The sequence below is a fragment of the Salmo salar genome, chromosome ssa14 (genome assembly GCF_905237065.1).
Source record: "Salmo salar chromosome ssa14, Ssal_v3.1, whole genome shotgun sequence".
Lineage (NCBI taxonomy): Eukaryota > Metazoa > Chordata > Actinopteri > Salmoniformes > Salmonidae > Salmo > Salmo salar.
This window is the reverse complement of record NC_059455.1, coordinates 11730527-11758446: the sequence shown is the minus strand read 5'-3', so window position 1 is coordinate 11758446 and position 27920 is coordinate 11730527. Positions and strand designations below refer to the sequence as shown.

General features: G+C 42.3%; 1 protein-coding gene across 1 annotated transcript; it reads right to left on the bottom strand.

Annotated features, from left to right (window-relative positions):
* Positions 1-1272: 1272 nt before the first annotated feature.
* Positions 1273-24947, bottom strand: LOC106568976 (gelsolin). Its single transcript, XM_014139892.2, has 17 exons — positions 24801-24947; positions 21310-21497; positions 19207-19361; positions 15079-15240; positions 13100-13249; positions 12443-12532; positions 12004-12136; positions 11615-11703; positions 11132-11347; positions 10657-10790; positions 10177-10267; positions 8651-8821; positions 3636-3810; positions 3163-3278; positions 2878-2955; positions 2696-2756; positions 1273-2079 (listed from the first exon to the last, which is right to left on the bottom strand). The coding sequence occupies exons 2-17, from the start codon at positions 21488-21490 to the stop codon at positions 1919-1921; spliced, it is 2163 nt and encodes a 720-aa protein (XP_013995367.1). The 5' UTR covers positions 21491-21497; positions 24801-24947; the 3' UTR covers positions 1273-1918.
* Positions 24948-27920: the final 2973 nt, after the last annotated feature.

The following is a 27920-nucleotide window of genomic DNA, read 5'->3' as shown; positions in this document are numbered from 1 at the left end:
GCGCGCAAGCGGTTACAGGACAAATGTCACTTTACTTGGTGACAAGAGAAGGAAGCCTAGTCTAAGAAACAGGTCAAATTATTATATATAGTGACCGCCATGATCACAGTGACATGGGTGCAAGGATAACCTATGCTATTCCCCCTCACTTTAGCATGTGGATTTTGGAAGGTCTAAACTTTAAGGAGTCCAAGGCCTAGCTACAGAAGCCTACACCTGTGGTAGAAGACAGTATTTTTAAAATGCATTATTATTTAACCATTATTTAACTAGGCAAGTCAGTTAAGAACAAATTCTGATTTTACAATGACAGCCTACCCCGGCCAAACCCTCCCCTAACCCCGACAATGCTGGGCCAATAGTGATACAGCCCAGGATCGAACCAGTTTATTTAGTGACGGCTCTAGCATTGAGATGCAGTGCCTTAGACTGCTGTGCCACTCGGGAGCCAGACTACCTGAGTTCCAATTGATGAATTTGATGTAGCCTACTGAAGATTAAAAGCCTAGCTACAATATCAAATACTGAGTAGTCTGAGGCCAAACCAAAAGCTTTCAACCTATCAAAAGGCACTCAGCATATTTTACCAGAATGCCTTACCTACACAGGCCTGCCATGTGGGTCACTCACTCATATCTAGGCCTACCCTATAGGCTTATTCCTCTCTTGCAGAAAAAAAACAGAAAGCTTTCAGCTCTTTGTTTCTCTATGAACCTTTCTCAGTTTCTCATGAAGTCCCTGTAGGCCTGTACAGCTGTGAAAGCTGATGTATAAGAAGCTTTCATGTCCTTTCTTCGAGCCATGGCAAGCAGCAAACCATTTTCACTTTCCCGAAGAGTGGCGGGAAAGAGCTGTCCACCCAGGCTCCCGCGAGATTGGCTGATGAGCAGTTCGATCAAGGTCACCCTGTCAATCATGCCAAGCGCTCCGCCGCTGTAGCTCTAAAAGCAGGAAGAAGGAATTCAGGCAACTCTCCTTAGCCAAATGGTGTGTAAAAGGGTAACATTCTCTTGGCGTCTTCCTTTTTTTTTAAGTATCCTAGACGGCTACTATGGTTTTCTGTTCTCATCAAGTTAGGTACGTTTTTTTCCACCATTTGACCAACTTCAGAAGACAGAGAAATGTTACATGGAAGAAAGCGGTTGTACTGATATTAAAAGTGTGAAACTGGTCTGCTGTCATTCCTGTCCATGTGGCCTCCTGTCAACATAGAAAATGTAGGCTACCAACATGTTCTTATTTCTACCACAGTCCACAGAAGAAAGACAATCCTTTAAAATAGTAGGAATTTATTTAAAAGCCATCTGTAATAGCATTTCAGAATCATCAAAAATAATGTCAAAAAGATATCACGTATTTCTTCAGTTAGATACACTACATATACAAAAGTATGTGGACACCCCTTCAAATGAGTGGATCCGGCTATTTCAGCCACACCTATTGCTGCCGGACGTATAAAATCGAGCACACCGCCATGCAATCTCCATAGACAAACATTGACCAACTCCATATTAATGTCCATGATTTTGGAATGAGATGTTCGATGAGCAGGTCCACATACTTTTGGCCATGTAGTTTATCTTGTTAAAATGCAGCATGCATCACATATCAAGACGAAGTGCAACAAATACCTTTTGGATTCAGTACACTAGGCCTACTGGAGTGAGAAGGCTCTAACGGGAAATAATATTTATATATGCTCTAACGGGAAATAAAAAAAACATGCTAGGCAGACGTTTCATACAGCCTTAAAAACAACAACATTATGGCATTTTTTTTTCAAGCCAGAGTAACAGAGCGGTGCACTGCACTTGTACAGAATAGAGGCAGAAACTCCCAAACAGCAGTGCAGGGGAGTGGCAAGGGAATGGGTATGGGCAAGTGGCAGATAGGTAAGGGGGTGGGTGGAGTTTTGCATTTAGAAGCCGGCACGGATTCTCTCCAGAGGGTCTGTTTCCCACATTTTGGGGTCCCAAGCCTGGAACCAGCCAGTGAAGGTTGGGGGTTCTGCCCCCTGTTTGATGGTGGAGATGGGCAGCCCTCTGCGTCCAGAGGGGTCTGAGTCCACATAGTCCTTAGCTAGAGAGGGAGGGGGAGAGAGAGAGGGAGGGGAGAGAGAGAGGGGAGGGAGGGGAGAGGGGGAGGGAGGGGAGAGAGGGAGGGAGAGAGAGAGAGGGAGGGGAGAGAGAGAGAGGGAGGGAGGGAGGGAGGGAGGGAGGGAGGGAGGGAGGGAGGGAGAAAGAGGGAGGGGGAGAGAGGGAGGGGAGAGAGGGAAGGGGAGGGAGAGAGAGGGAGGGGAGAGAGAGGGGGGAGAGAGAGAGAGATGAGGGGGAGGGAGGGGAGAGAGAGAGATGAGGGAGGGGGGAGAGAAAGGGGGGAGAGAGAGAAAGAGAGAGGGAGGAAGGGATGGAAAGAGCATAAACATTATTCCTGTATACTGACAGTCCAAGTCTCTAGCTAAAGAGAGAGACCAGAAATACAGTACTGTTATGTTATTAAGTCACAAAAGGAACTCATATGCTTTGATCCAGAAAATATTTTTATTTTTACAAATATAAAGGTCATCCTTTGATTATATAGCTAGACACACTGAGCGTCATAAGACAACTCATGTTCTTCTTAATCAGTTGTGACCCCCGTCTGGATCCTGAGTAGGGGCCACTGTAAAAGTTTGTTTCTCTGCGTGTTCTCGTACCTATTTTGGGTGCTCCAGTCCTCTCTTCCGCATTTGCATCGTTGCCGATCCAGAGGAAGATCTGTTGGGAGGCCACACATGCTGTTAGCTTATAGACTTTCAGATTCACTCTGCATTGTTTTTTGAGAGCAGAAGATGAACAAGCTTGTGAATTATGATTATGATGGGGGAGCTTCACTCACCTGGTCCCAGGTGTCCAGCAACATGACATCATCAGTGGCCAGGTCAGACTGTTGGAAGTCTCCAGGAACCTCTTCCACCTGGTGATTGGAAGATTACAATACAGCACTGTGGAACATGGGCACATTGGACTTTTGCATTGTAGTATTCCACATTGTGTTTCCTATGCAATGTTCTCTCCTTCTGAGTGACACTGAATTTCTCATTGGGGGTTGGATTGAGTAGTCATCTATCTATCCAAGAGAGACGCTACGATAGACACACTCAACAACACTCCCATCACTTACGCTGAGGCATCCGGTCTTGTTGGAGCAGCCAAACAGGCGTGGAGGTTTGACCATGTTCTGCAGACTCTTGGAGGTCTGGTACTCCTTCTTTCCTCCAAGGGCAGACCAGAACCCAGCTAGGACAGGTAAGACCAGCATAGATTCATTTCACTGGTTCTTCGGAACTATCGCGTTTTGTTGTGATATTAGGATGTGTGATGTTATCTCTTTCCTGTGTTATTTTATGGGCTCATTTCAATTGTCTAAAGTTGTTTCCTCTCCTTGTAACCTTTCCTTCATCAACACTGATCTGAAAAAGGTATATAGTCAAGCAAATACATGAGAGGAAGCCACCACCAAATAGCCTTTACCTATCCTGTGATTTCAGCCTAGTGTAGACGAAGGAGATAAGACAAGTAGAGGAAGACACGTTGGACTATTGAGATGCAACCCCACTAATACAATAAAGATGGAAAACTGCATGAAATCCTTACCTGGCTCCTTGCCCTCAGACACATCACTGGCACTGCCACCCAGGATGCCCACCACATGCTTGGCGGCGGCCATTTCCTCCTCGCTGGCGCCAACCCCCCTCCACACAAACATGGCATCGGGAGATTTAAGCACAAACACGTCATTGGCATTCAGGAAGGAAGCGGAGGGCTCTACCTGACAGGGAGAAAAAGACAAGAGGTGTTCAGAAAGGGTTTGGTAAAAGAATAATCCTACTTCTTATACTACACTGTTTCTATACTTCTACTATATTATAGTCTTAGATGTTCTTCTAAGGGCCTGTCAATCCTCCTCCCACACCGATGGTCATTATCTCAACTTTTTATTTTGTTTGTCATTTTTTTCAGAAGGGGGTCACAGCGTAGAGCTGTGGCGGTCATACAATTTTGTCAGACAGTTATTGTCACGCAAAATACTGCCTGTCTCACAGTAATTGACTCTTAATTCATGTAAACACGTTTAGTATCACCAGGCCTCCATGCATACAAGCCGCATACAATCCACTGATGCGCGCCTTTGGAACATCTACATTGAAAAAAGCCAAACATCAGCCTCGAAACCTTAATGACTTGGAGAAGATCTGCAAAGAGGAGTGGGCCAAAATCCCTCCTGAAACGTTTGCAAACCTGGTGGCCAACTACAAGAAACGTCTGACCTCTGTGATTGCCAACAAGGGTTTTGCCACCAAGTACTAAGTCATGTTTTTCAGAGGGGTCAAATACTTATTTCCCTCATTAAAATGCAAATCAATTTATAACATTTTTGACATGCGTTTTTCTGGACATTTTTGTTGTTATTCTGTCTCTCACTGTTCAAATAAACCTACCATTAAAATTATAGACTGATCCTTTCTTTATCAGTGGGCAAACGTACAAAATCAGCAGGGGATCAAATACTTTTTTCCCCCACTGTATGGGCTGCATGATGTGACTATAGCCTACTGATGATTTGAGAAAGTCGCAAAAAAAGCATGCGCTCTGCTCCTTACCTCAGGCTGCACAGCTGTTCTCTCATCAAGTGATCATATTATCACCCATCACACTATTCTCAATGTAATCTTGTCTTTCCTAATACGTCAAATTAGTTTCGATTTAGAATGGACCATTATCAAATGGGCAGGAACAGGGGCAGGGGGTAAACGACGTCATCCATATGCACTCGAATAGCGAATGGAGGCCACTTTCCCGCCTGTTCGTTTTTCAATCATGCCAGGTAGGCTACTCCGGTTATTTCACTCCACGCATCAACCACGCTGGGCTACAGGTTATATTCCAACCAAACCCCATGCCATGGGCTCTCCAACCCTGTTCCTGCAGGTACCCAGTGCTTCATTTGGGAAACCAAGTGAAATCTGTTCTGAAACATCAATAGCAACATGTTTTCACAACTAAACATATTTCATTAAACTGTTGACAGCCCCTCTCTCTGCGCACTCGAGAAAGGAATGAAGGAGAGAGGGGATGAGATGGAAACGCATGGTGATGAGATATTCTGTAGCTAAAGGTAATGTGTCAGCCTATTAATTAATTAAAAATATTTTTTTAAATCCCTATTACTAGGCTATTCCAAATCAAATACAAATTCACTATACTTGTAGGCTAACTCTGCACAATCAATTAACCAACAGCATCGCCTAGGCCTATTCAGTACGTTCTCTCCCAGACTTTTTAATAGGAAGTTTGGAGCGTAGAATAAGGTAACCAGTCTATCCAGTATGCATAACAATACAGTCCACAATCAAAGGCGATTACTAGAATTTGTTTAATTTGGAAGTATAGGCTAGATCAATTATGTACGAAGGACGTCTTAAATCTTTTTTTTTTTATATGTTTTTCTGACATGCGCAATATGCGATAGGCTATGTATTGTATAATGGCACAATCAATATTTTAATTCCTGTATTTTTTCGGGCATGGGCTCATATATAGGCATATGTGTATGCATAAACTCTAATATGCGTTTGGATGTTTTGAATTAATCATCACCTTAGGAAGTTGTGTGAGGCTTTAAAACAACATCCACAAAGACCAATTATGTTTTCCACTCAGTTTGGAGGGACAATAGATCCCTGAATACCAGACCATTTGGACCTGATGGAGGAACAATAGAGCCTTGAGTACCAGGCCATTAGGACCTGATTGAGGAACAATAGAGCCTTGAGTACCAGGCCATTAGGACCTGATGGAGGGACAATAGAGCCCTGAGTACCAGACCATTAGGACCTGATGGAGGGACAAGAGAGCCCTGAGTACCAGGCCATTAGGACCTGATGGAGGGACAAGAAAACCCTGAGTACCAGGCCATTAGGACCTGATGGAGGGACAATAGAGCCCTGAGTACCAGACCAATAGAACCTGATGGAGGGACAATAGAGCCCTGAGTACCAGACCATTGGCGACCTGATGGTCATTAGCGAGATGGGTACTACCAAGCATGTCCAGAGTGCATAACAGGAGATTACCGTTACTCAGCGGTCCCGTGGAATTTTACTGCGGTCATGACTCATGACTGCCAGCATGGCAGTAATCTGATTAACGCAACAGCCATATTTACAGCCCTAGTTACGGGTACAGGAACAACATTCAAAGTCATATTAATTCTGATATATTCAGTTATCATATTTGTATTTCATATTTTCACATATATTTTCTTGTACCCGTGGGTACATTATTAGTTTTTAAATAAGGAGAAATGCATACAAAGATAAAGAACAGTATCAACAGTTTAGTAATATTTTGTATTTAGGAAAAGAAACAAAAAAGGCACCCCTCCCCAGCCCATTACCCCCAACCCCCTCAGTCCCCATCTACCCGCCAGGATCCTTCCTCCCCACCCGGAAACCATGTTTCCCATCCCTTCCCACACCGCCAAGCCCCCTCTTCCCGCAAATCCCATTTTAATAGGTAATGGTATCATAATCGATCATTTCAATAAGCAATTTTCTATGCCATGCTTTCCACCTGGCTACCCCGGCCAACAGCTCAGCACCCCCTGCAGCAACTTGCCCAAGCCCCCCCTGCTTCTCCTTCACCCAAATCCAGACGGCTGATGTTCTGAAAGAGCTGCAAAATCTGGATCCCTACAAATCAGCTGGGCTAGACAATCTGGACCCTCTCTTTCTAAAATTATCTGCCGAAATTGTTGCAACCCGTATTACTAGCCTGTTCAACCTCTCTTTCGTATCGTCTAAGATCCCCAAAGATTGGAAAGCTGCCACGGTCATCCCCCTCTTCAAAGGGGGAGACACTCTAGACCCAAACTGTTATAGACCTATATCCATCCTGCCCTGCCTTTCTAAAATCTTCTAAAGCAAAGTTAACAAACAGATCACCGACCATTTCGAATCCCACCGTACCTTCTCCACTATGCAATCTGGTTTCCGAGCTGGTCATGGGTGCCCCTCAGCCAAGCTCAAGGTCCTAAACAATATCATAACCGCCATCGATAAAGACTGTACTGTGCAGCCATCTTCATTGACCTGGCCAAGGCTTTCGACTCTGTCAATCACAACATTCTTATCGGCAGACTCAATAGCCTTGGTTTCTCAAATGACTGCCTTGCCTGGTTCACCAACTACTTCTCAGATAGAGTTCAGTGTGTCAAATCGGAGGGCCTGTTGTCCAGACCTCTGGCAGTCTCTATGGGGGTGCCACAGGGTTCAATTCTCGGGTCGACTCTTTTCTCTGTATATATCAATGATGTCGCTCTAGCTGCTGGTGATTCTCTGATCACTCTATGCAGACGACACCATTCTGTTTACATCTGGCCCTTCTTTGGACACTGTGTTAACAAACCTCCAAACGAGCTTCAATGCCATACAACTCTCCTTCTGTGGCCTCCAACTGCTTTTAAATGCTAGTAAAACTAAATGCATGCTCTTCAACAGATTGTTGCCCGCAGCCACCCGCCCGACTAGCATCACTACTCTGGACGGTTCTCCTTTAGAATATGTGAACAACTACAAATACCTAGGTGTCTGGTTAGACTGTAAACTCTCCTTCCAGACTCACATTAAGTATCTCCAATCCAAAATTAAATCTGGAATCGGCTTCCTATTTCTCAACAAAGCATCCTTCACTCATTCTGCCAAACATACCCCCGTAAAACGGACTATCCTACCGATCCTTGACTTCGGCGATGTCATTTACAAAATAGCCTCCAACACTCTACTCAGCAAACTGGATGTAGTCTATCACAGTGCCATCCGTTTTGTGACCTGTATGCTCTCGTTGGCTGGTCCTCACTACATATTCGTCGCCAAACCCACTGGCTCCAGGTCATCTATAAGTCTTTGCTAGGTAAAGCTCTGCCTTATCTCAACTCACTGGTCACCATAGCAACACCCACCCGTAGCACGCGCTCCAGCAGGTATATTTCACTGGTCATCCCCAAAGCCAACACTTCCTTTGAACCCCTTTCCTTCCAGTTCTCTGCTGCCAATGACTGGAACAAATTTCAAAAATCACTGAAGCTGGAATCTTATATCTCCCTCTCTAACTTGAAGTATCAGCTGTCAGAGCAGCTTACCGATCACTGTACCTGTACACAGCCAATCTGTAAATAGCACACCCAACTACCTCATTCCCATATTGTTATTTATCCTCTTGCTCTTTTGCACCCCAGTGTCTCTACTTGCATATCATCATCTGCACATCTATCACTCCAGTGTTAATGCTAAATTGTAATTATTTTGCCTCTATGGCATATTTATTGCCTTACCTCCCTTCTCTTCTACATTTGCACACACTGTACATAGATTTTTATATTGTGTTATTGACTGTCCGTTTGTTTATGTGTAACTCTGTGTTGTTGTTTTTGTCGCACTGCTTTGCTTTATCTTGGCCAGGTCGCAGTTGTAAATGAGAACTTGCTCTGAACTGGCCTACCTGGTTAAATAAAGGTGAAATAAAAATAATAAATACATAATATAACCCTGTTGAACCCGACCTGACTTATCTGTTCCTCTTCCTCACACATAGACACACTGAGAACTCACCTCTACAGCTCGTGTAGCGCGGGTGGAGGACTGCCGAATGTGGAAGAGTCGTGTGCTGCCAGTGCCTGTCTGTCCTCCTTTACGGGACGTTCCTCCAATGTGGACCATCATGGGCTTGCCCTGGAACAGGCTCATCAGGTGGGGGGGTTCCTGGCCCTGGGTCACACGCACCTGTAGGGGGAAATAGACAAACGTGGACACTTAATGATAATGATGTAGATTAAGAAAAAACATTCTAAAGTGATGGGTCATTCTGTTGATTTCATGAAAATTGAGCAAAGGTTGCTTTCCTTAATAGACTGAACTGTCACGATGTAACATTATGTGCCAATATGGTGGTACCCATTAAAATATTAAACGCAAAACTGCTTGAAACACCCAACTGGAAGCAAAACAAAGAGTGATTGCCCTCTGCTGGTCAGAATCAAAACCTTTCCACACAATTATTCAGTCTATAAAGACAGGACAAAATGCATAGGAGACTCAATAATGTGACCTCATTTGCTAGAGACTGGATACCAACGCAGCAGCTGCCCTTGGCAAAAGATCATACATGCACAGGCAAATTGGATGTAGTCTATCACAGTGCCATCCGTTTTGTCACCAAAGCCCCATATACCATCCACCACTGCGACCTGTATGCTCTCGTCGGCTGGCCCTCGCTACATATTCGTCGCCAGACCCACTGGCTCCAGGCCATCTATAAGTCTTTGCTAGGTAAAGCTCCGCCTTATCTCAGCTCACTGGTCACCATAACAACACCCACCCGTAAGCACACGCTCCAGCAGGTATATCTCACTGTCATCCCCAAAACCAACACCTACTTTGGCCACCTTTCCTTCCTGCTGCTTCCTCTTCTGTCAATGACTGGAACGAATTGCAAAAATCGCTGAAGCTGGAGACTTATATCTCCCTCACTAACTTTAAGCATCAGCTGTCAGAGCAGCTTACCGATCGCTGCAGCTGTACACAGCCCATCTGTAAATTGCCCATCCAACTACCTACCTCATCCCCATATTGTTTTTATTTACTTTCTTTGCTCTTTTGCACACCAGTATTTCTACTTGCACATCATCACCTGCACATCTATCACTCCAGTGTTCATTTGCTAAATTGTAATTACTTCGCTACTATGGCCTATTTATTGCCTTACCTCCTTACTCCATTTGCACACACTGTATATAGATTTTTCTATTGTGTTATTGACTGTATGTTTGTTTATCCCATGTGTAACTCTGTGTTGTTGTTTTTGTCGCACTGCTTTGCTTTATATCGGCCAGGTCGCAGTTGTAAATGAGAACTTGTTCTCAACTGGCCTATCTGGTTAAATCAAAAAAATGTTAATCGGCTTTATGAACCACAATAAATTCAACGGCTTGACAACCTTTGACCTATTGAATTCAAGTTCTTTGTCCAGTGCCCTTACGAATAAAAATGCCACACCGTCCTAGCTATTGACTGTGCTGTGCTATTGACACTGATTGCGTTGGGGACAGGAAGATGAGCTGGAGAGTAAAGAGACCCACCTGAACAGGGGCTCCTCCCATCGAGTCATCCAGCTTCACAGTCATGAAGGCAGAGGCAGCCAGCTCATCCTGGGTGCACTTCAGCCCCTGCCTGATACACGGATACAGATTAAAAAAACACACACACAAACCAACAAACATGTTAACCACACCGTATTGGGACCTTCCGACAGGTATCAGATATGGACTAAAAGTATTGAGTCAGTTTGCAATGCTCCTTTCAGATACCTCTTCCTTTATGAACTAGGTTAAGGAGGACACGTGGAAGTGTTTCAGAATATTCAAGAACAGGTTAGGGTTAGGTAAAATGCCCCCTTTGTGTAACTGATTTGTTGTACACAAACCTGGCGTCGATGTCATTTGCACTGTCCAGGTGCACAGTAGATGATTAGGTGTAGGTGATGTCATTTGCACTCACTAGGTGTAAATAAATGATGTCATGTTTACAGCATAGTTGTGGATGATGTCATATTTACTGACCAGGTGTAGATGATGTGCTGCTCCCTGCCTCCCAGTCTGTAGCTGTAGAGGACGAGGTAACAGTCTCCTCCATAGAACTGGCCGTAGGAGGAGGGATCCACAGCCACTTTATCACCATCCTCAACACGCCAGATCTGAAACCAAAGCAATAGTTAGGGGTGCTCACTCACAATATCATTTTCAACGTTTATGTTGCCGCCCTGATTTGTTCTGAAAGTGCCCAGCACCCTGACTGCTGCTTCAAAACCTTGTATTTGCCTGGACTTTCCTAAATTTAAGATAGAAACACAGTAAAGTCCAAAGACTTAGTTCAGGGGTCTGAAACGTTCGGGTGGTGGGCCACATCCGGCCCACAAGCCGATTAAATGCGGCCCGTAGTTGTCTATGTAAATTTAAACAGATAGACCCTGGGAAAAATTAGTTTGAGACCCTTGACTTAGTTATTTCCATTGTAGTCCAGTATTATGTGTTTTACCTGGACTTTGCCTTTACCATCATCCACCATGCCATGCTGTGCGGCCATGTTTTTGTTGGAGTGGAGGGAGGAGGCGTCGAAGGGCACTTGCTCCACCTTGGCAATGCGGCCGATGCTGTAGGCCTTACTGGGACCTGTGGTCTGGTCCTTGTCCTTCCAGTCACTGAAGAACTGCTTGAAAAGAGTGGTCTCGCCTCCTGCTGGAAGTACCTGGATCTGCAGGGCCGAAGAAGAAATACACATTTTTTTTGTTTGCCATAAACCACAAATTCATCTCACGTTTGTGCCAATAGCTGAGTGATAAATGAAACTTGGAAGTACGGTTATATTCATTATCATTCAAAAGTTTAAGTCACTTTTGTTTTTAAGTGGACATGGCTAACAACATTTTGACCATTTCCTAGTAGTGCCTGAGCAAGACCTAGGAATGGTCAAAATGTTATTTTTTTCAAAATGAAACTTCCTGTTATTCCATCAGTGTACCTGTGTCTTATCGGAGTAGCCCTTCTCTTTGATGAACTTCTGGGCTGCTGACATGGCTGCTTTACGTTCTGATGTGTTGGCCTTGGGTCCTGCGGAGGGGAAACAGACAGGGATGCTAAATTATCAACCCAACTCAACAAGACTCTTAAAAAAAACTGACGATCGCTAAAACAAATACGTCAAGAGAGAACTCTGAAAAGATTGCTGTAAAACATTACACGTTGAGGTAGCCATTTACGCCCCGACACTATTCTTGACCAGACGGAGCTGTTTACCAGAAGGTACATATTTTCCGATAATCGACTTGCTTCGCCGAAGTACGTCACATAATGGATCAATATCCTGGCAAATGTTTCAAAAGCAAAGCGGAGAGGAGAAGAGTAGCCTACCTTTCCATACGAAGACGTTCTTGTCCACTCCGTTGTCCAGGATGTAGCACTCCTCAGCGGTCAGCATGGCCTGTTTGAAGGGACTGGAGGAGGCCACCGCCGATGACTTCATAGAGCCAGAAGCATCGGAGATCTACAAAACACAGGGATTAGATATCAACAGACACATATTCATCCTGTACATATGTTGACAGTACTCCCTTGAAAAGCAATGTGTTCTTCTCTACGGATTCCCATGTCTAAATAAGGGATCAATATGGAATCAACAAATAGATACAACATCAGAGATCTACAATGTACCTGAATAAGCTTGAGAGATCAACAATATGTGAGAAGTGAAATGGATAACACCATTATCAAGAGAAGAGAACAATGAGATAAGAACAATGACAAATCATGATGCTGATGCTAAACAGCAAAGTGCAGTAACATCAGTTACCATGTAGAGGGCACCCTTCTTCCTGTTGGAGGTGTCCACCTTCTCATCATCGGGTGTGCCAGGGGGGATACTGGGTTTGGGCCCCAGAGCCTAGGAGGATCCAACATGGAAGATTAGCTTCATACAGAAACACAGAGAAGCCTCGTTCCAGGCCCCATACACATGCATGGCCAGTCTCTCTTTTCTCTCTCTTTTTCACGTTCTCCATCTCTCTCTCCCCCTTTTTATTTATCCTTTTCTCTCTCGTTAGTCTTAGTGACATTGCCATATACTTGTTTGGGGTGGGGGGGGGTCCAGTTTAGCAAAAGGCTATGGCACAGAAGTGGCACAGGGTACAAAAAAGGCATTTGTACCCATCTGCATTCCCACGGTGAAGGCGATTTCAATAACCAGGAAACGCCTCAAAAATGTATAGCGCCATTTTATGATGTTATACAGTAATTACCACGTCCAATGATGAATATTTGAATGTTGTTTGAATGTTACTTGGATACTGTACGTGTATAAGCATGATTGATTTTCTTGTGTGTGTGTGTGTGTGTGTGTGTGTGTGTGTGTGTGTGTGTGTGTGTGTGTGTGTGTGTGTGTGTGTGTGTGTGTGTGTGTGTGTGTGTGTGTGTGTGTGTGTGTGTGTGTGTGTGTATCCCTATCCTTCACCTCAGTAAGTGCCTGTGGCTCAGCCCCATCCTCCACCATGTGGAGTTTGGCCCTGCCGTTCCTCTCGTTGTCCCTGATGTCAATGGCCACCTGGGACGCCTTCAGACGCTCAAAGCGGTTACACTCACTGCCACACCACTGGTAGATATCCTGAGGAAGAGGTAGAGTGGTGAAGATGAGGAAATAAAAGGTTTAGCTAGCTTTCCAGTGTCACCAAGTTACATGTCTTTTCGATGCCTAAGGGCTCGATACGTGTATTGAAATTCAGCTATGTGATTTCAAATCAAATACACATGGTTAGCAGATGTTAATGCGAGTTTAGTGAAATGCTTGTGCTTCTAGTTCCGACCATGCAGTAATATCTAACAAGTAATCTAACAATTTCACAACAACTACCTTATACACACAAGTGTAAAGGAATGAATAAGAATATGTGCATAAAAATATATATGGATGAGCGATGGCCGAACGGCATAGGCAAGATGCAGTAGATGGTATAGAGTACAGTATATACATATGAGATGAGTAGTGCATGTAAACATTATATAAAGTGGCATAGTTTAAAGTGACTAGTGATACATTTATTACATCCAATTCCAATTTCTGGTGTACATCATTTTTGCTTCTCATGTTACCTAGCTATAGCCCTTCAGGCTTGAACTCCTATATTGAGATGCCTAACTTGAAATGTTATGCAGATAATCATTGACATCAATACATGATTTACACAGAAATGTGAGGTGCTGTAAATATGAGTTCAGGTTAATGGTGATCATTTCACCAATTCCACCGACTACAGAGTCCCTTCAATGGTGTGGCCACATCATTTTGCTCATCATATAACTTAGCTAAAAGCTCTGACTCTAGCTTCCAAATACCAACACCTACATCATCATTCAAAAGTTTTAGAACATCCACTCATTCAAGGGTTTTTCTTTATTTTTACTATTTTCTACATTCTATAATAATAGTGAAGACATCAAAACGATGCAATAACACATATGGAATCATGTAGTAACCAAAAAAGTGTTAAACAAATCAAAACATATTTTATATTTGAGATTCTTCAAATAGCCACCCCTTTGCCTTGATGACAGCTTTGCACACTCTTGGCATTCTCTCAACTAGCTTCATCTTCATCTTCTTATTGGTGTCCTTTAGTAGTGGTTTCTTTGCAGCAATTCGACCATGAAGGCCTGATTCACACAGTCTCCTCTGAAGAGTTGATGTTGAGATGTGTCTGTTACTTGAACTCTGTGAAGTGTTTATTTCGGCTGCAATTTCTGAGGCTGGTAACTATAGTGAACTTATCCTCTGCAGCAGAGGTAACTCTGGGTCTTCCATTCCTGTGGCATTCCTCATGAGAGCCAGTTTCATCATCGTGCTTGATGATTTTTGTGACTGCACTTGAAGAAACTTTCAAAGTTCTTGACATTTTCTGTATTGACAGACCTTCATGTCTTAAAGAAATGATGGACTGTCATTTCTCTTTGCTTATTTTAGCTGTTCTTGACATAATATGGACTTGGTCTTTTACCAAGTAGGGCTATCTTCTCTATACCCCCTACCTTGTCACAACACAACTGATTGCTCAAACGCATTAAGAAGGAAAGAAATTCCACAAATTAACTTTTAAGAAGGCACACCTGTTAATTGAAATACATTCCAGGTGACTACCTCCTGAAGCTGGTTGAGAGAATGCCGAGAGTGTGCAAAGCTGTCATCACGGCAAAGGTTGGCTATTTGAAGAATCTCAAATATCAAATATATTTTGATTTGTTTAACACCTTTTTGGTACTACATGATTCCATGTGTGTTATTTCATAGTTTTGATGTCTTTACTATTATTCTACAATGTAGAAAATAGTAAAAATAAAGAAAAACCTTTTTAATGAGTAGGTGTTCTAAAACTTTTGACTGGTAGTGTATATACACAGGTCTACATTTCACCAAGGCTGTACTGTGTCGAGGAGAGTTACCTTTCCCAGGTCCACGATAAAGCAGTCACCCTGGTTGAAGCTAGCCCAGGACAGGGCCACCTCTGTGGCTCGGATGGCCCGCCTCCCCTTGATGTGCAACAGGCGCTTCACGGTCATGTCATTGGTCACGACGTGTTGGAAGCCTGAGGCCACACCCCCTTGCTGTGATGGGAGTGGTCAAATTAGGTGAAAGAGAAAAGAGGAGATCAGAGGCTTTTTTGTTGGTGGGTCTCTCTATAAACTAGGGTACCAGTGAGTGTTTCTTGTAATGGACAACTGTTTGGAGCTGTTACAAAGTTATTAGTAATAATTTGCCTTTTTTTTCATGTGAATACATTAAGATATAAAGGGGTAACATAGATACATTCAATATAATTCATGAGTTGAATCAAAACCTGTTTAAACACTACCTTTCTTTCCTTACATCTATCATACTGCTTTTTGTCATTATATCATATACTAAGCATTTAACAATTGAATTACACATTGAATTACAAAATCCAAAATTGGACTTCTTCTTGTATGGAGCTCTCGGAATTGCACTGTAACCCGTAATATTTCGTATATCCCTATGTCACGGTGTGAAAACAGCTTTCATGGGCACACATACCCCAAAAAATGTATGGATTTGCAAAATCAAATGCCTCTAACAGAAAGAATATTGTAACTTTAACAAGATGAATCAAACTAAAATCAATACTGTCATTAAAGGAGTTCTTAAATTGTTATGCATATCAGTTGTTTGATGCGCATTTGATGTCTAGCTGTTTAGTTATGTGGGGAAATTATTGTGCAACATCAGCTGATTCAGGAAAGGATTTTCTGAATGAAAATCAAGTGATAAACAGCTGGTGTCAGTGGAGACCTGTCAATCAGGGCAGGTGGAGCAGAGCCTGTTTTGAGCCACACATTTTTTGGGGGGGCTTGCCTGTTTTGCATGTTATTTTGGCATTAATACATGTCACATATCAGTTTGCAAACAATGTAAAAAAATATATATATACTACCGTTCAAAAGTTTGGGGTCACTTAAAAATGTCCTTGTTTTTGAAAGAAAAGCTAATTTTTTTCCATTAAAATAACATCAAATTGATTAGACATAGAGTGTAGACATTGTTAATGTTGTAAATGACTATTGTAGCTGGAAACGGCAGATTTTTTATGGAATATCTACGTAGGCGTACAGAGGCCCATTATCAGCAACCATCACTCCTGTGTTCCAATGGCACGTTGTGTTAGCTAATCCAAGTTAATAATTTTAAAAGGCTAATTGATCATTAGAAAACCCTCACTCATGGGGACACTATGTCACCTCCAAGTCTAAGGGTGGACTTAGAAAATTCTAGCCCCTTGGGTGATGCCATAGAGTTACATTAGAAGCATCCATCCAAGAAGGCTCAAGGTCATTGGCCACAGATAAAATGACGTAAAATCGCGTTATATCTACAGTATCTTTGATTGGACTGTCAACATCATACTTTCCAAATCTTAGCTAGCAGTCATCATCATCATGAATTAAGTTGACAATCTACTGGCAATTCCTTTTTAATCCTTGTCATATGAAGAGAAATAATGACGAGAAATTATAGATAAAACGTATCGGGGCTCATCGGCCATTGGACATAAACATTACACAACAAGTTGGAAATCGCAAATTCAACAATGAGTGGTTTGGAAGGAATCTGTGAGTTCAAGACAACTGGGAACTCGGGAAAACAAGTTACTAATCGGAAAATACGTTTTGAACATTAATCCAATTCGGAATTGTAAATGGAGACCTCAGGCCTCTTTCTAGAGCTATGATCTGAAGATCACTGACGTCATCATGATTTGACCTTTTTTCCCCCCAGAGGTCCCAGTTGTCTTGAAAGCACCATAAATCCAGAGAATGACAGACTTTGATGACAAAATGACTACAGTATATATGACTAAATGACTAAATTTGCCCACGAAGCACCGCCGTGCTACCTTCCTGTTCAACCGCTACCTTCCTGTGAACACAGCACAACTAGGGGAGTCCAAAAATGTCTTGTATGCTGTTGCATGAATGATGTAATATGCCAGGGAGATATGTATACCGTAGCCAAGAAAGTAATACTAAGTGTATGTTGTGTAGTATGCTGTTAGTATCTCATTTGCCTCACCATAATAATTTGGTCTATTTTCCCCTCTTAATTTCGCCTACTGTTCTGACTTGGTGGTGCACATGTTTTTCAGAAATGTAATCATAGAATATTGTAAGAGCTTTCATTGTCTGCTTATATACCCCCTTTATTTATCCTATGATTCGGACTTGGTGTACAGGGAGAACACTGTAAGAACGGCCCATGTTCTGAATTCTATCGCTGTACATTTCAAAATTGCTAAACAAATAGTTATATTGACTAACGTCCGTCCTAGCTCGCTCATTAATGTCTTTATCAAAATTACAGATTGCCTCTTATCCGCTCAGGGAAAGTTATTTTCATGAAATAAACACACACAGTGATTTATTAGACATAGAGTGATGATTAAAAAAAAGACTGCATGTGGGCTTTAATAGTTGAATCTCAATTGCATTTTCTTGATTAGTCACATCCGCTCTCCTTCTCAAAACCCATTGGATGAGAAGGTCAGAGGTCCTTCCCTTGTTTCCCCCATTCCTCACCTGCCTCTCAAAGCACATTGGGAGAGATGAGTGAAGTTTCCTCCCCTCAGGCTGCAATGCACTTTCAAGAGAATTCATTTGTTGTTTTTAGACACAGACTTTGCCAGATATGAACACAAAAACAGATTTCCGTTTGCAAACCATAGATATCACTGTCCAAACTACAATTTAACTCAAATCATTTTAGGTTTCCACCATAATTCTTGGTTTTTCTCTTCCTCTTAAGGGAATTCAAAGCTTGTTGTTATGTTATGTGGCTATTTAGGATATTCCCAAAATGAGAAACAGATCCAGTCTGAGGAAGAGAGGTTCTCCTGAGAAAAACAGAGAACTTTCCATGGCAGAGATGCAGCAGGAAGGAATGTTTTTTGACTGCAGGGTAACAAAGGCCTCAGATATTCAGCCCTAGCTAGCTTGTTTCTCTCTCTCTCTCTCTCTCTCTATTTTTCTCTCTCCCTCTCCCTCTCCCTTCCTCTCTCTCCCTCTCTCAAGGACACAGTGTGCAACTCTAAAATAGAAGGAAGCCAGTTTCCAGTTTCCAATGGTAAACAGAAATGGTTTAATTACTGTGATCCTTACTGTGGCTTTTGTGGAAACATAAAACAGATGGTGAGAGGAACAACAAGGGGCAAAACTCTCAAGCCCCATGGTTGTAGTATTATAGCAGAGATGTTACTGTATTACAGGTCACTACGACCAACCCCTCTTGCCCTAACCCGTACCTTTCTAAAACCACTTCCTTATCATCAACTGACTGCTCTCATTCAAAATGTCTGCTCTCATTCAAAATGTCTGCTCTCATTCAAAATGACTGCTCTCATTCAAAATGACTGGTCTCATTCAAATGTCTGCTCTCATTCAAATGTCTGCTCTCATTCAAAATGTCTGCTCTCATTCAAAATGACTGCTCTCATTCAAAATGACTGCTCTCATTCAAATGTCTGCTCTCATTCAAATGACTGCTCTCATTCAAATGTCTGCTCTCATTCAAATGTCTGCTCTCATTCAAAATGACTGCTCTCATTCAAAATGACTGCTCTCATTCAAAATGACTGCTCTCATTCAAAATGACTGCTCTCATTCAAATGTCTGCTCTCATTCAAAATGTCTGCTCTCATTCAAAATGACTGCTCTCATTCAAAATGACTGCTCTCATTCAAAATGACTGCTCTCATTCAAAATGACTGCTCTCATTCAAATGTCTGCTCTCATTCAAATGTCTGCTCTCATTCAAATGTCTGCTCACATTCAAATGTCTGCTCTCATTCAAAATGTCTGCTCTCATTCAAAATGACTGCTCTCATTCAAAATGACTGCTCTCATTCAAAATGACTGCTCTCATTCAAATGTCTGCTCTCATTCAAATGTCTGCTCACATTCAAATGTCTGCTCTCATTCAAAATGTCATTAGTGGACCATACATTGGAAAATAGTTGCTCTCCCAACTCATATCTGTCTGATTGTTAGTTGAAAGCGACTGACCTTGTACTTGATGCCAGACTTGAAGTAGCCCATGAAGGTGATGGACTCATTGTTCTGGACCTCTCTGAACTGGACCGGCCCTCCGCCCAGGAAGTCATCCAGTTGCGTGGCAAAGATGGCCGCCGCTCCGCTCTCATCCTGAGAACACTCATCACCTGGAGAGAAGAAAGAGAAGGGAGAAAGTGAGACATCATTCCCAGAGAAATTGCTAAAAATCATGCACAGACCAAAGACCTGCGTCCAAGCATTTATTCAAAGTGTTCTCATTTGAACTGTGGAGTATAGTCTGGTGACGGCCTGTTTTGGTTCTGGACAATTCTTTAGTAATTGCTCCGAGCTAACGGAATGAGACTTCATGCCAAGGTTTACATTCAAATAATGAGTAAAATAAAATGCTTATATTACAACTGGTTTGATCAGATCCACCAAACACTCCACCAAGGTCCAGTCAATCCTTTTTATGACGGGTAAACGTTGCTGTGGTTGGGCTGGTGGAGTTGTTTGCCATTTTGCATTGATCCCTTTCAGATCTCGAACGGGGGGGGATAGAGAATGTTAGATCTGCCGGCACCACAGTAAAGAAATGAAGCCTTGTTAGCAAGGTACCACATAAACATGTCCAGACCAGGCTTGTCTGTCTATTGTGGGTGGGTAATGACTACCCGGAACTGGTATGCCATGTGTGCGAGCACGGCTCAGCACGCACACCGAGTTCACTCTGGTTTGTCTTGTTGTAAAGTCAAACTGACAAACTAGAAGTTTATGGAGAGGAGAGATGGAGGGAAGGGAAGACAGAGAGAGAAAAAGAGACAGACAGAGAGAGAGAGAGAAGTAAGGAAATTAGAGGAGAGAGAGTTTTCTAATTTGATGTGGGCTTTCTTTGAAGACAAGTGGACTTGTATGTAGCCTACCATGCCCAGAAAGATCTTTAGCCAATTGAATTAAGCTAATAGACAAGACAGGGAAGCAAGAGGGCAAATAGATTTACACAAATACATTTCACACATGAGTGTGAGTACCAGGAAGGCGAGTTTCAACATCACTGTTATCACAACACAACATTGCCAAAGCATCATAGTGATGTGTGTTGCTGGGAATGCTTTCTCATGTGGTCACCTCACTTCACACCAAGTGTGAGAAAACGGAACATTTTCTGCGCAAGCAATACCTGCTATATTTAGATTTACCAAAGTGTCTACGTGTAAATTGACCACAGCTAAAGAGTGTTACTGTTTACACACATAGACACTCTGAAACAGTCACGTTTTCTATAAGTGAGTGTAACTCATGATTGGGAAAGAATGTGACTTCCACTCTTATTGAAATTCATACGGGTGTACTTCAGAGGAGGCTGGTGGGAGGAGCAATAGGAGGACGGGCTCACTGTAATGTCTGGAATGGAATCAATGGAATGGTCCCAAACACATCTAGCGCACGGAAACAACGCGCTTGACTCGGTTCCATCGATTCCATTCCAACCATTCCAATGAGTCCGTCCTCCTATAGCTCCTCCCACCAGCCTCCTCTGGTGTATTTGTCTGTGGGAATATCTATACCCCATCCATATGTCCATACTAGTCTGTCTGTGTCATGTCTGCCGGTGACCCAGATCCAATAACTCCTCTCTTTCTCAAAGTAACCATTGACCTAAGAAGACTGGACGAAAGCAAGGCCTCCACTACATAGCTTTCACTACTACATAGCTTTCACTACTACATAGCTTTCACTACTACATAGCCTCCACTACATAGCTTTCACTACTACATAGCCTCCACTACATAGCTTTCACTACTACATAGCCTCCACTACATAGCTTTCACTACTACATAGCCTCCACTACATAGCTTCACTACTACATAGCCTCCACTACATAGCTTTCACTACTACATAGCTTTCACTACTACATAGCCTCCACTACATAGCTTTCACTACTACATAGCCTCCACTACATAGCTTTCACAAGTCCAGTCCATGTCTGATCAGTGGTTACTTTGAGGAATGTGAGTATTATCAAAGCATTTGAGCGGGGGGGTCAGCGACATTTCTTCAACAGCTAAAGAAATGGATGTTAAGAGCCTAGTAGGTGTAGTGTGTGTGTCTTACCCATCCACATGTGTATGTAGTGGGAGGGGGCTGCGGTGGTGTAGAGGAGGATGTACGCGTCTCCTGTGAAGAAGTTGCCGTGTAGGGCCTTGGGGACTGGCCTCAGGTCCATGTTCTCAATACGCCACACCTGCAGCCCTGTCTCCTTCCCAGCGGCCACAAATTCCTTGTGGGACACCATGATGGCTCTGAGAGAGAGAGAGGGGAAGAGAGAAAGAGAGAGAGAGAGAGGGGGGGAGAGAGGGAGAGGGACGGAAGGTAGGAAGGAAGGAAGGAAGGAAGGAAGAAAGAAAGAAAGAAAGAAAGAAAGAAAGAAAGAAAGAAAGAAAGAAAGAAAGAAAGAAAGAAAGAAAGAAAGAAAGAAAGAAAGAAAGAAAGAAAGAAAGAAAGAAAGAAAGGAAGGAAGGGAGAGGAAGAGAGAAAATGATCGTATCTCAATGTTCCTCAAAAATGGTGACAGTTTCTCATTTCTAACCTTTATCGTCACTGTTTTCATCATTGCATTGTCTGTTGTAATTTGACTGCATCTGCCATCTTTTAAATTAAAAAGACAGGCTGTAAAAGATAAATGGACAGAGAACGAGAATGAGAGAGAGCGAGAGAGAAAAGCAGACCTGTCATAAATGTTGTATGGGGAACCAAAGCTGTCGCCTGTCTCAACAGGACCTCAGATAGGGTTTGTTCGTTTAGGGTTGTAGTAGTCAACTAACAACGGTCATAACTGAGGTTATAAATACCCATGTTATCTTGACCATCTAGTTGATCATTTTGTGAGAAGCGATTATATTTGAGGCACTAGATACCGAAAGCATTAACATAACTCTATATGTGAAAATGTGCTACTTCCTCTGAAAGGCGTGTGGCCTACTACAAAGAAATTAGATTTGGTACCACAGGCGCACAGGACAAGATTATGGTGACATAAACCTGGTTTCAATATGCTTTCTTGACATTTAAATGACCCAAGGACGATAAGGGAGACTAATTTAAGTTTAGAATTACACGTTTTTATTTGTCTTATGTATGCTACGGGATACACATGGTATTCACTGTCCAACAAAATGCTTACTTACAGGTTCCTTCTCGACAATTTACATTTAGCTTTTAGCAGACGCTCTTATCCAGAGCGACTTACAGTAGTGAATGCATACATTTCATACATTTTTTTCTCCGTACTGGTCCCCCGTGGGAATTGAACCCACAACCCTGACGTTGCAAACACCATGCTCTACCAACTGAGCCACACGGGACAATGCAACAACAATAAGAAATAATACAATATAAGAACACGAACAAAGAAAATGGCTCAGATTAAACTGAAAATAGAAGCAAACATAACATTTTATGTGCCCAGTAATTATGAAACCACTACTTCTACTGATGCATTTCACATCAGCGATCTTATTGTATGATAACTGTAAAACCAATCACTACACATCATTACACTGTAAAACCAAGTGTTTAGGATCTGAACACATAATTAAACACTTTTCTGTAACACTGTGAAGGTATTGAGAATTTAAATGAAAACCTGTCACAGTGTTTAGATTGTAAACACCAGAACATATTTATTTGCTGTATGACTTTTTAATCACATGAACACAGTACAAGGCATTAGGTTTTAAACACTAAACACTGGGGGTGTTGTTTGAACACTGTAGGGTGCAAAACCCCTGTATATTTGCATATTTCCCAGCATGCCTTGCTAGTGAACGTGAAAGATACCCACCCATGACTGTGTTTGATAGTGACAGAGAGATGCTCGTTGCATTAAATAACTTATATTTCTGAAGTCTTCATCAAATGACTGCCTAAGTGTTTCAATTAAAAGTAAGCCTTTTATGGCCACATAATGACTTTAGTTGTGGCCTTGTTATCCTCAACATTGTGGTTTGAAAATCCTGGCTCATGGGACACATCAGACATGCAATTCAAAATACACTCGTTTGTGAAGGGTTTAGTAATTCTTATCAGAATCCACCCAGAGGGAAGATAGCCAATAATTTCAATATTTTATCACTCAGAATGACTGCTATGGTGAGGACTCAACATACGAGGCTAACTAAACAATCTAAACTGGAACAACCATCTCAGTAATGGGTGCAATAAATCCAACCCCTTACAAATTGGATTAGTTTAGAAAAAAGTAAATTATCTATCTTTGTATAGTATACGATCAATTAATCAATCCATGTGCATGAGGAAACAGAGATATTAAAACAAACTATTTTTAAAAACCAACCCGCAACAAAGCATACTAGGAAATAGGATAGAGGCCCCTCCCACATATTTTTCACTCTGAGAGTTAACGAAAATGAACTCAACACAGTCGAGTAACAACAACACTACACGATTTAAAATATTTCTTGAATCAGTTGTGCTGAAATATAGGTAGGATGACAGACATTCCTAACACTGATCTGAATAAAAGGCATGGAAAGTCACATACATTTCTAATGACTAAATGCACTCTAAACAGGATAATGGAAAAGTAAACACTAGTGTTTAAAATCTGAACACTTGGAAACTGACTCGAAAAATCGGACTATCATGTTTAATCTTGCATTCTCAACACCTGTGTTTAAGATGAGAACACGTATTGGCAAATATAAATGCCTACTGTTTAAGTTTGAGATTTAGGTTATAAACATGTCACATGTTTCATGGTTTTACACTGTAGAAATAGTGCACTCCTCTACCAGTAACCTCAGCTAACTGTGCTTGCCTGTGTATGAATGAACAAGCTGTCTGGTTCTGCTCTGACGAGATAGACGAGAAATTATCTTCGCACTCAAAAAAACAACACCTTGGGATAATGCAAATGTGTTAGGTGAGATAGTTATCATATCTACTGAACATAAATTTGGTTGTCACTGTGCATGACCAAATATTAAAATACCTTCCTCTCTCACACAGACACAGACCGAGAAGCTGAGACACACGCACACACAAACACACCCACCCACGCGCGCACACACTTCAATGATGACATTTTCCTCTTCCAGGGAATGTGTTGTATAACAGACGTAGCCTAGAAATGTTATCAAGCCTAGTAACAAGTTGTCCGTGCACGACTCTCTTTCACTGTGATAGACCTATTTACACTTCATTGACACAGCTGGTAAAAATAAAGGCATTAGTTTGGTTTTTAGACAACTACAAAAAGCAATAAGCAGTTGAAGAGATCATGTTTCAGTCGATTTCGGTTAAAATTTAGGCTACAAGAGAGGAATTGAGCGAATGCACGGTCAGTCACACATATGAATTCATGTGAAACTTTGCGCAAAACTGTTGAAGAATGAAGGCCAAACTTAAACAGGCCTACAACATATATTGCGCACGACAACTTTGACAAAACTCGATATAGATCTATGCGTAATACAGTTTCCATATGGACCTTTGCAGGTTCAAAACAACAGGTCTCGCAACAACGAATAAAAGTCATCCAAATTATAATTAAAAATGTAATGTTAATATAAAAAGTAACTCACCGCTTGACAGATGTATAACGGAGGATACGAGAATGTGTGTTGAGCGAGCAGATGTGGACGCGTATGCGACTTCTCTTCCAGAGGCAAAGAGCCTTGTTAATTGCTTGTGGGAGGGTTTAGCCCCCCCCCCCCACCCCACCCCACCCCCACACACACACACACGCACACACACACACACTGGGAAGGAGTCTATGCAGCCAGTAAATGGTCAAGTAAGGTCAGAAACAAGCATGTAATTCTCCTTCTCTAACCTTTTGACTTGAGTGACTTGCAGCTCTTTGGTCAGAGCCAACTGAAACAGTACAGACAAACTACATCTTATTTTGAGATAAAGGAAATAGGCATCATGAGCTACTTCCTGGACTGTCACAATATTTAGGTTGTGTTTGAGGGACTTCCATTCTGCAGACTAGAGGTAGCATACAGATTATGACTTTGGGTAGCCTATAACCCATTAGCTGGGACGTTGGACAACGCCCAACACATAACATTGGAGAACGCCCCTCACAATAACCAGTTCAGTTCGTCAAACAAACACACAGAAACCATTCCCCCAAATCAAGCCTAAAGGTATGCTACAAGCTCACACCCACTGACCCTCTCTCTCTCTCTGTATAAAGGGCTATACGTGGAACCCAAAAGGATTCTACCTGGAACCAAAAAGGGTTATTTAAAGGGTTCTCCTATTGGGGACAGCCGAAGAACCCTTAAAGGTTCTAGATAGCTCCTTTTTTGTGTGTGTGTAAAGAGATGTTTACACACTGTAAGATTCCCAACTTTCACACTAGAAGTCAGTAATAGGAGAGATATGTGCCTTGCACTGGTTGGGAAGTGCGATATAGCATGTGTTCCTGTGAATGAGGGTATACAACCCACAGGAGGAGCAAACCCGCACAAAGGCATGGTCATCTAAAACAGATGCTATGGGAAAGTAGCTGGTCAATACCAGCAAGAGATTTTCAGTTCCCTGGCTCAACCAAAAGACAATCCTCTCAGAATGGCCTCTGACGATACCAAAAACTCAAAGAGCTGAAGGCTTCACTGTGAAAGGATGACTCACCTAATTTAGCTCCAAATTCAATTTAACTTTCTGAGAACTGGCTGTTCACTTCTTAAAGACTCCCTCATGATCTGCAGTGATTACAGTCTGTCTGGTAGAAACTCCCTCTGAAGTAAAAAAATAAATAAAATTGGCCCAGTTGATTTAATAATGACTGGAAAATTCCGCAAAATAGTCAGCATCAGCTTTGACCATGGTCATTTCAGGACCAGTGAATTGCATTCCTATTCAGAAATTCTGTGTCCAATTCAACATACCCCACATGTTGGTGATAAGAGATATGCTGTACAGAAGTTTGATAGACTGATAATGGGTACATATGCAAATTCTACCCTTTTCAGTGAAACCACAGAAAACGAATGTCCCAAAACAAGCCAAAACATGTATCTACACAGCAACCAGCAATAGGGGAAACAGCTGTGCTACTGTCTTTGTGTTTGATATCCGATTACAAGAGGAAGTACTTTTGTCTCTCACGATAGCCTCACTATGACAGTGATGGCTGCGGAGCTGTCACAGAGAAAGCTCACGGTCTTTGAAGCACGAGGGAAAAGTGATGTCACCGCAGGACTGGATGGCAGTTGTCTGCCTGACCGGAATGTAGCGTGCCACACACTCATAGGACTTCCGTCCCAAAAGGCACCCGAGTCCCTACATAGTGGCCATAGGACTCTGGTCAAAATAAGGGACGCAGACAGGGAGTTGATACAGAGTATTACAGACCCTGAGGGACAATGCAACCACCTCACCACCCTGGCTTTAGGGATTTGCCTCGCTAAGCCACCCCACTGTCTGCCATAATATGGTCTGATCGAAATATGCTCACACTTAATAAACGTGTTATTACACATCACTTCACTCACAGTACTGAAGCATGGGCTTGTTTGTAATAGAATACGGTTAAGTAGCTAACGCCTCCTGAAATTGATTTCGACTCAAAATGAACGTTGGACTTTACAATGAGTTCAATGAACCCAATGAACTTGAAAACCAGGCGTAAAATGCTGATTTGACTGAGGTTTAAGCCTTGGAACCATGGTTAGTAAAATGACACAGTAATGAATATTCTGCATTCTCGTCAGGCCTTGACTGCTCAGACAGCAATGTGGCTGCACCACAAGCACAACCGGGTAAGCATCCCCCTCAACCAAAGACCACGCCGTGGAAGTGTCCAAAACGACCATGATAAGGCTTTTTTAGATAGAGGGTCAATGGGGGTCAATGACAATACTGAGGGAACACAGAGCAGGCGCATTCGCCAATGTGTCCTCAACTAGCTTCTACCTGAAAGTCCGCCAATAATACATTCTCAGGCAGAGTATAGCGAATTCCATGCTTCTCTAAACTATGAATGAACCCCTTCATTTCACCATTAACTATGACCTATCACAAATCAGTTTTCTTGATGTGATTTATACTAGGGACAAAACCTCCCTCTCTACAGATCTCTATAGGAACCCAACGGACAGGAACAGCCTCCTTAGAGGTGACAGCTTTCATTTACTTCCACTTAATAAAAGTAAATTCAGTCCACATCAGAAGAATATGCAGCTCCGATGCTTCTTATCAGAAACAGACCAGGGACCTCACACAAAGGTTTAAGGAAAGGGGGTACAAAGATAATTGGGTAAAACATGCCAATGATCGTTTTGAAGGACGAACACAGTTGGAAAGCATTCAACCAAAAGTTAAAGAAAAAGCAGAACATGTCCCATCATGCTTCACCATGGGGAAGGCATTTAAGGACGATTATCAGGAAAAATTGACTCACAATTGAAACCCATTTTTAAATATCCCCCACATATATGGTCTTTTAAAAGACCCCCAAACGTGAGAGACATTGTGGTTTAAATCTGATTACCTTAAAGAGAAAAGTGAAACTTTCTTGGACAAGGTTCCAGAGGGTAATTACAAATGTAGCCAGTGTGTTCAATGCAGCTTCACGTACAAATGCAACTAATTTACTCACCCCAGCACAGAACAACGATTTAAGATCAGGGGCCTGATTACCTGCATGTCCACCAATGTTATTTACATGTTGAAATGTTCTTGTGGTCTGT

Bases quoted from the DNA above. Each gene is read 5' to 3' on its own strand.
- LOC106568976 (XM_014139892.2), bottom strand. From the start codon at position 21,490: ATGGTGTCCCACAAGGAATTTGTGGCCGCTGGGAAGGAGACAGGGCTG. The intron at 13,250-15,078 runs GTAACTCTCCTC...CCTCTTCCTCAG, and splicing joins TTATCGTGGACCTGGGAAAG to GATATCTACCAGTGGTGTGG. The intron at 10,268-10,656 runs GTCAGTAAATAT...TCCGTGTATCAG, and splicing joins CAGCACATCATCTACACCTG to GCAGGGGCTGAAGTGCACCC.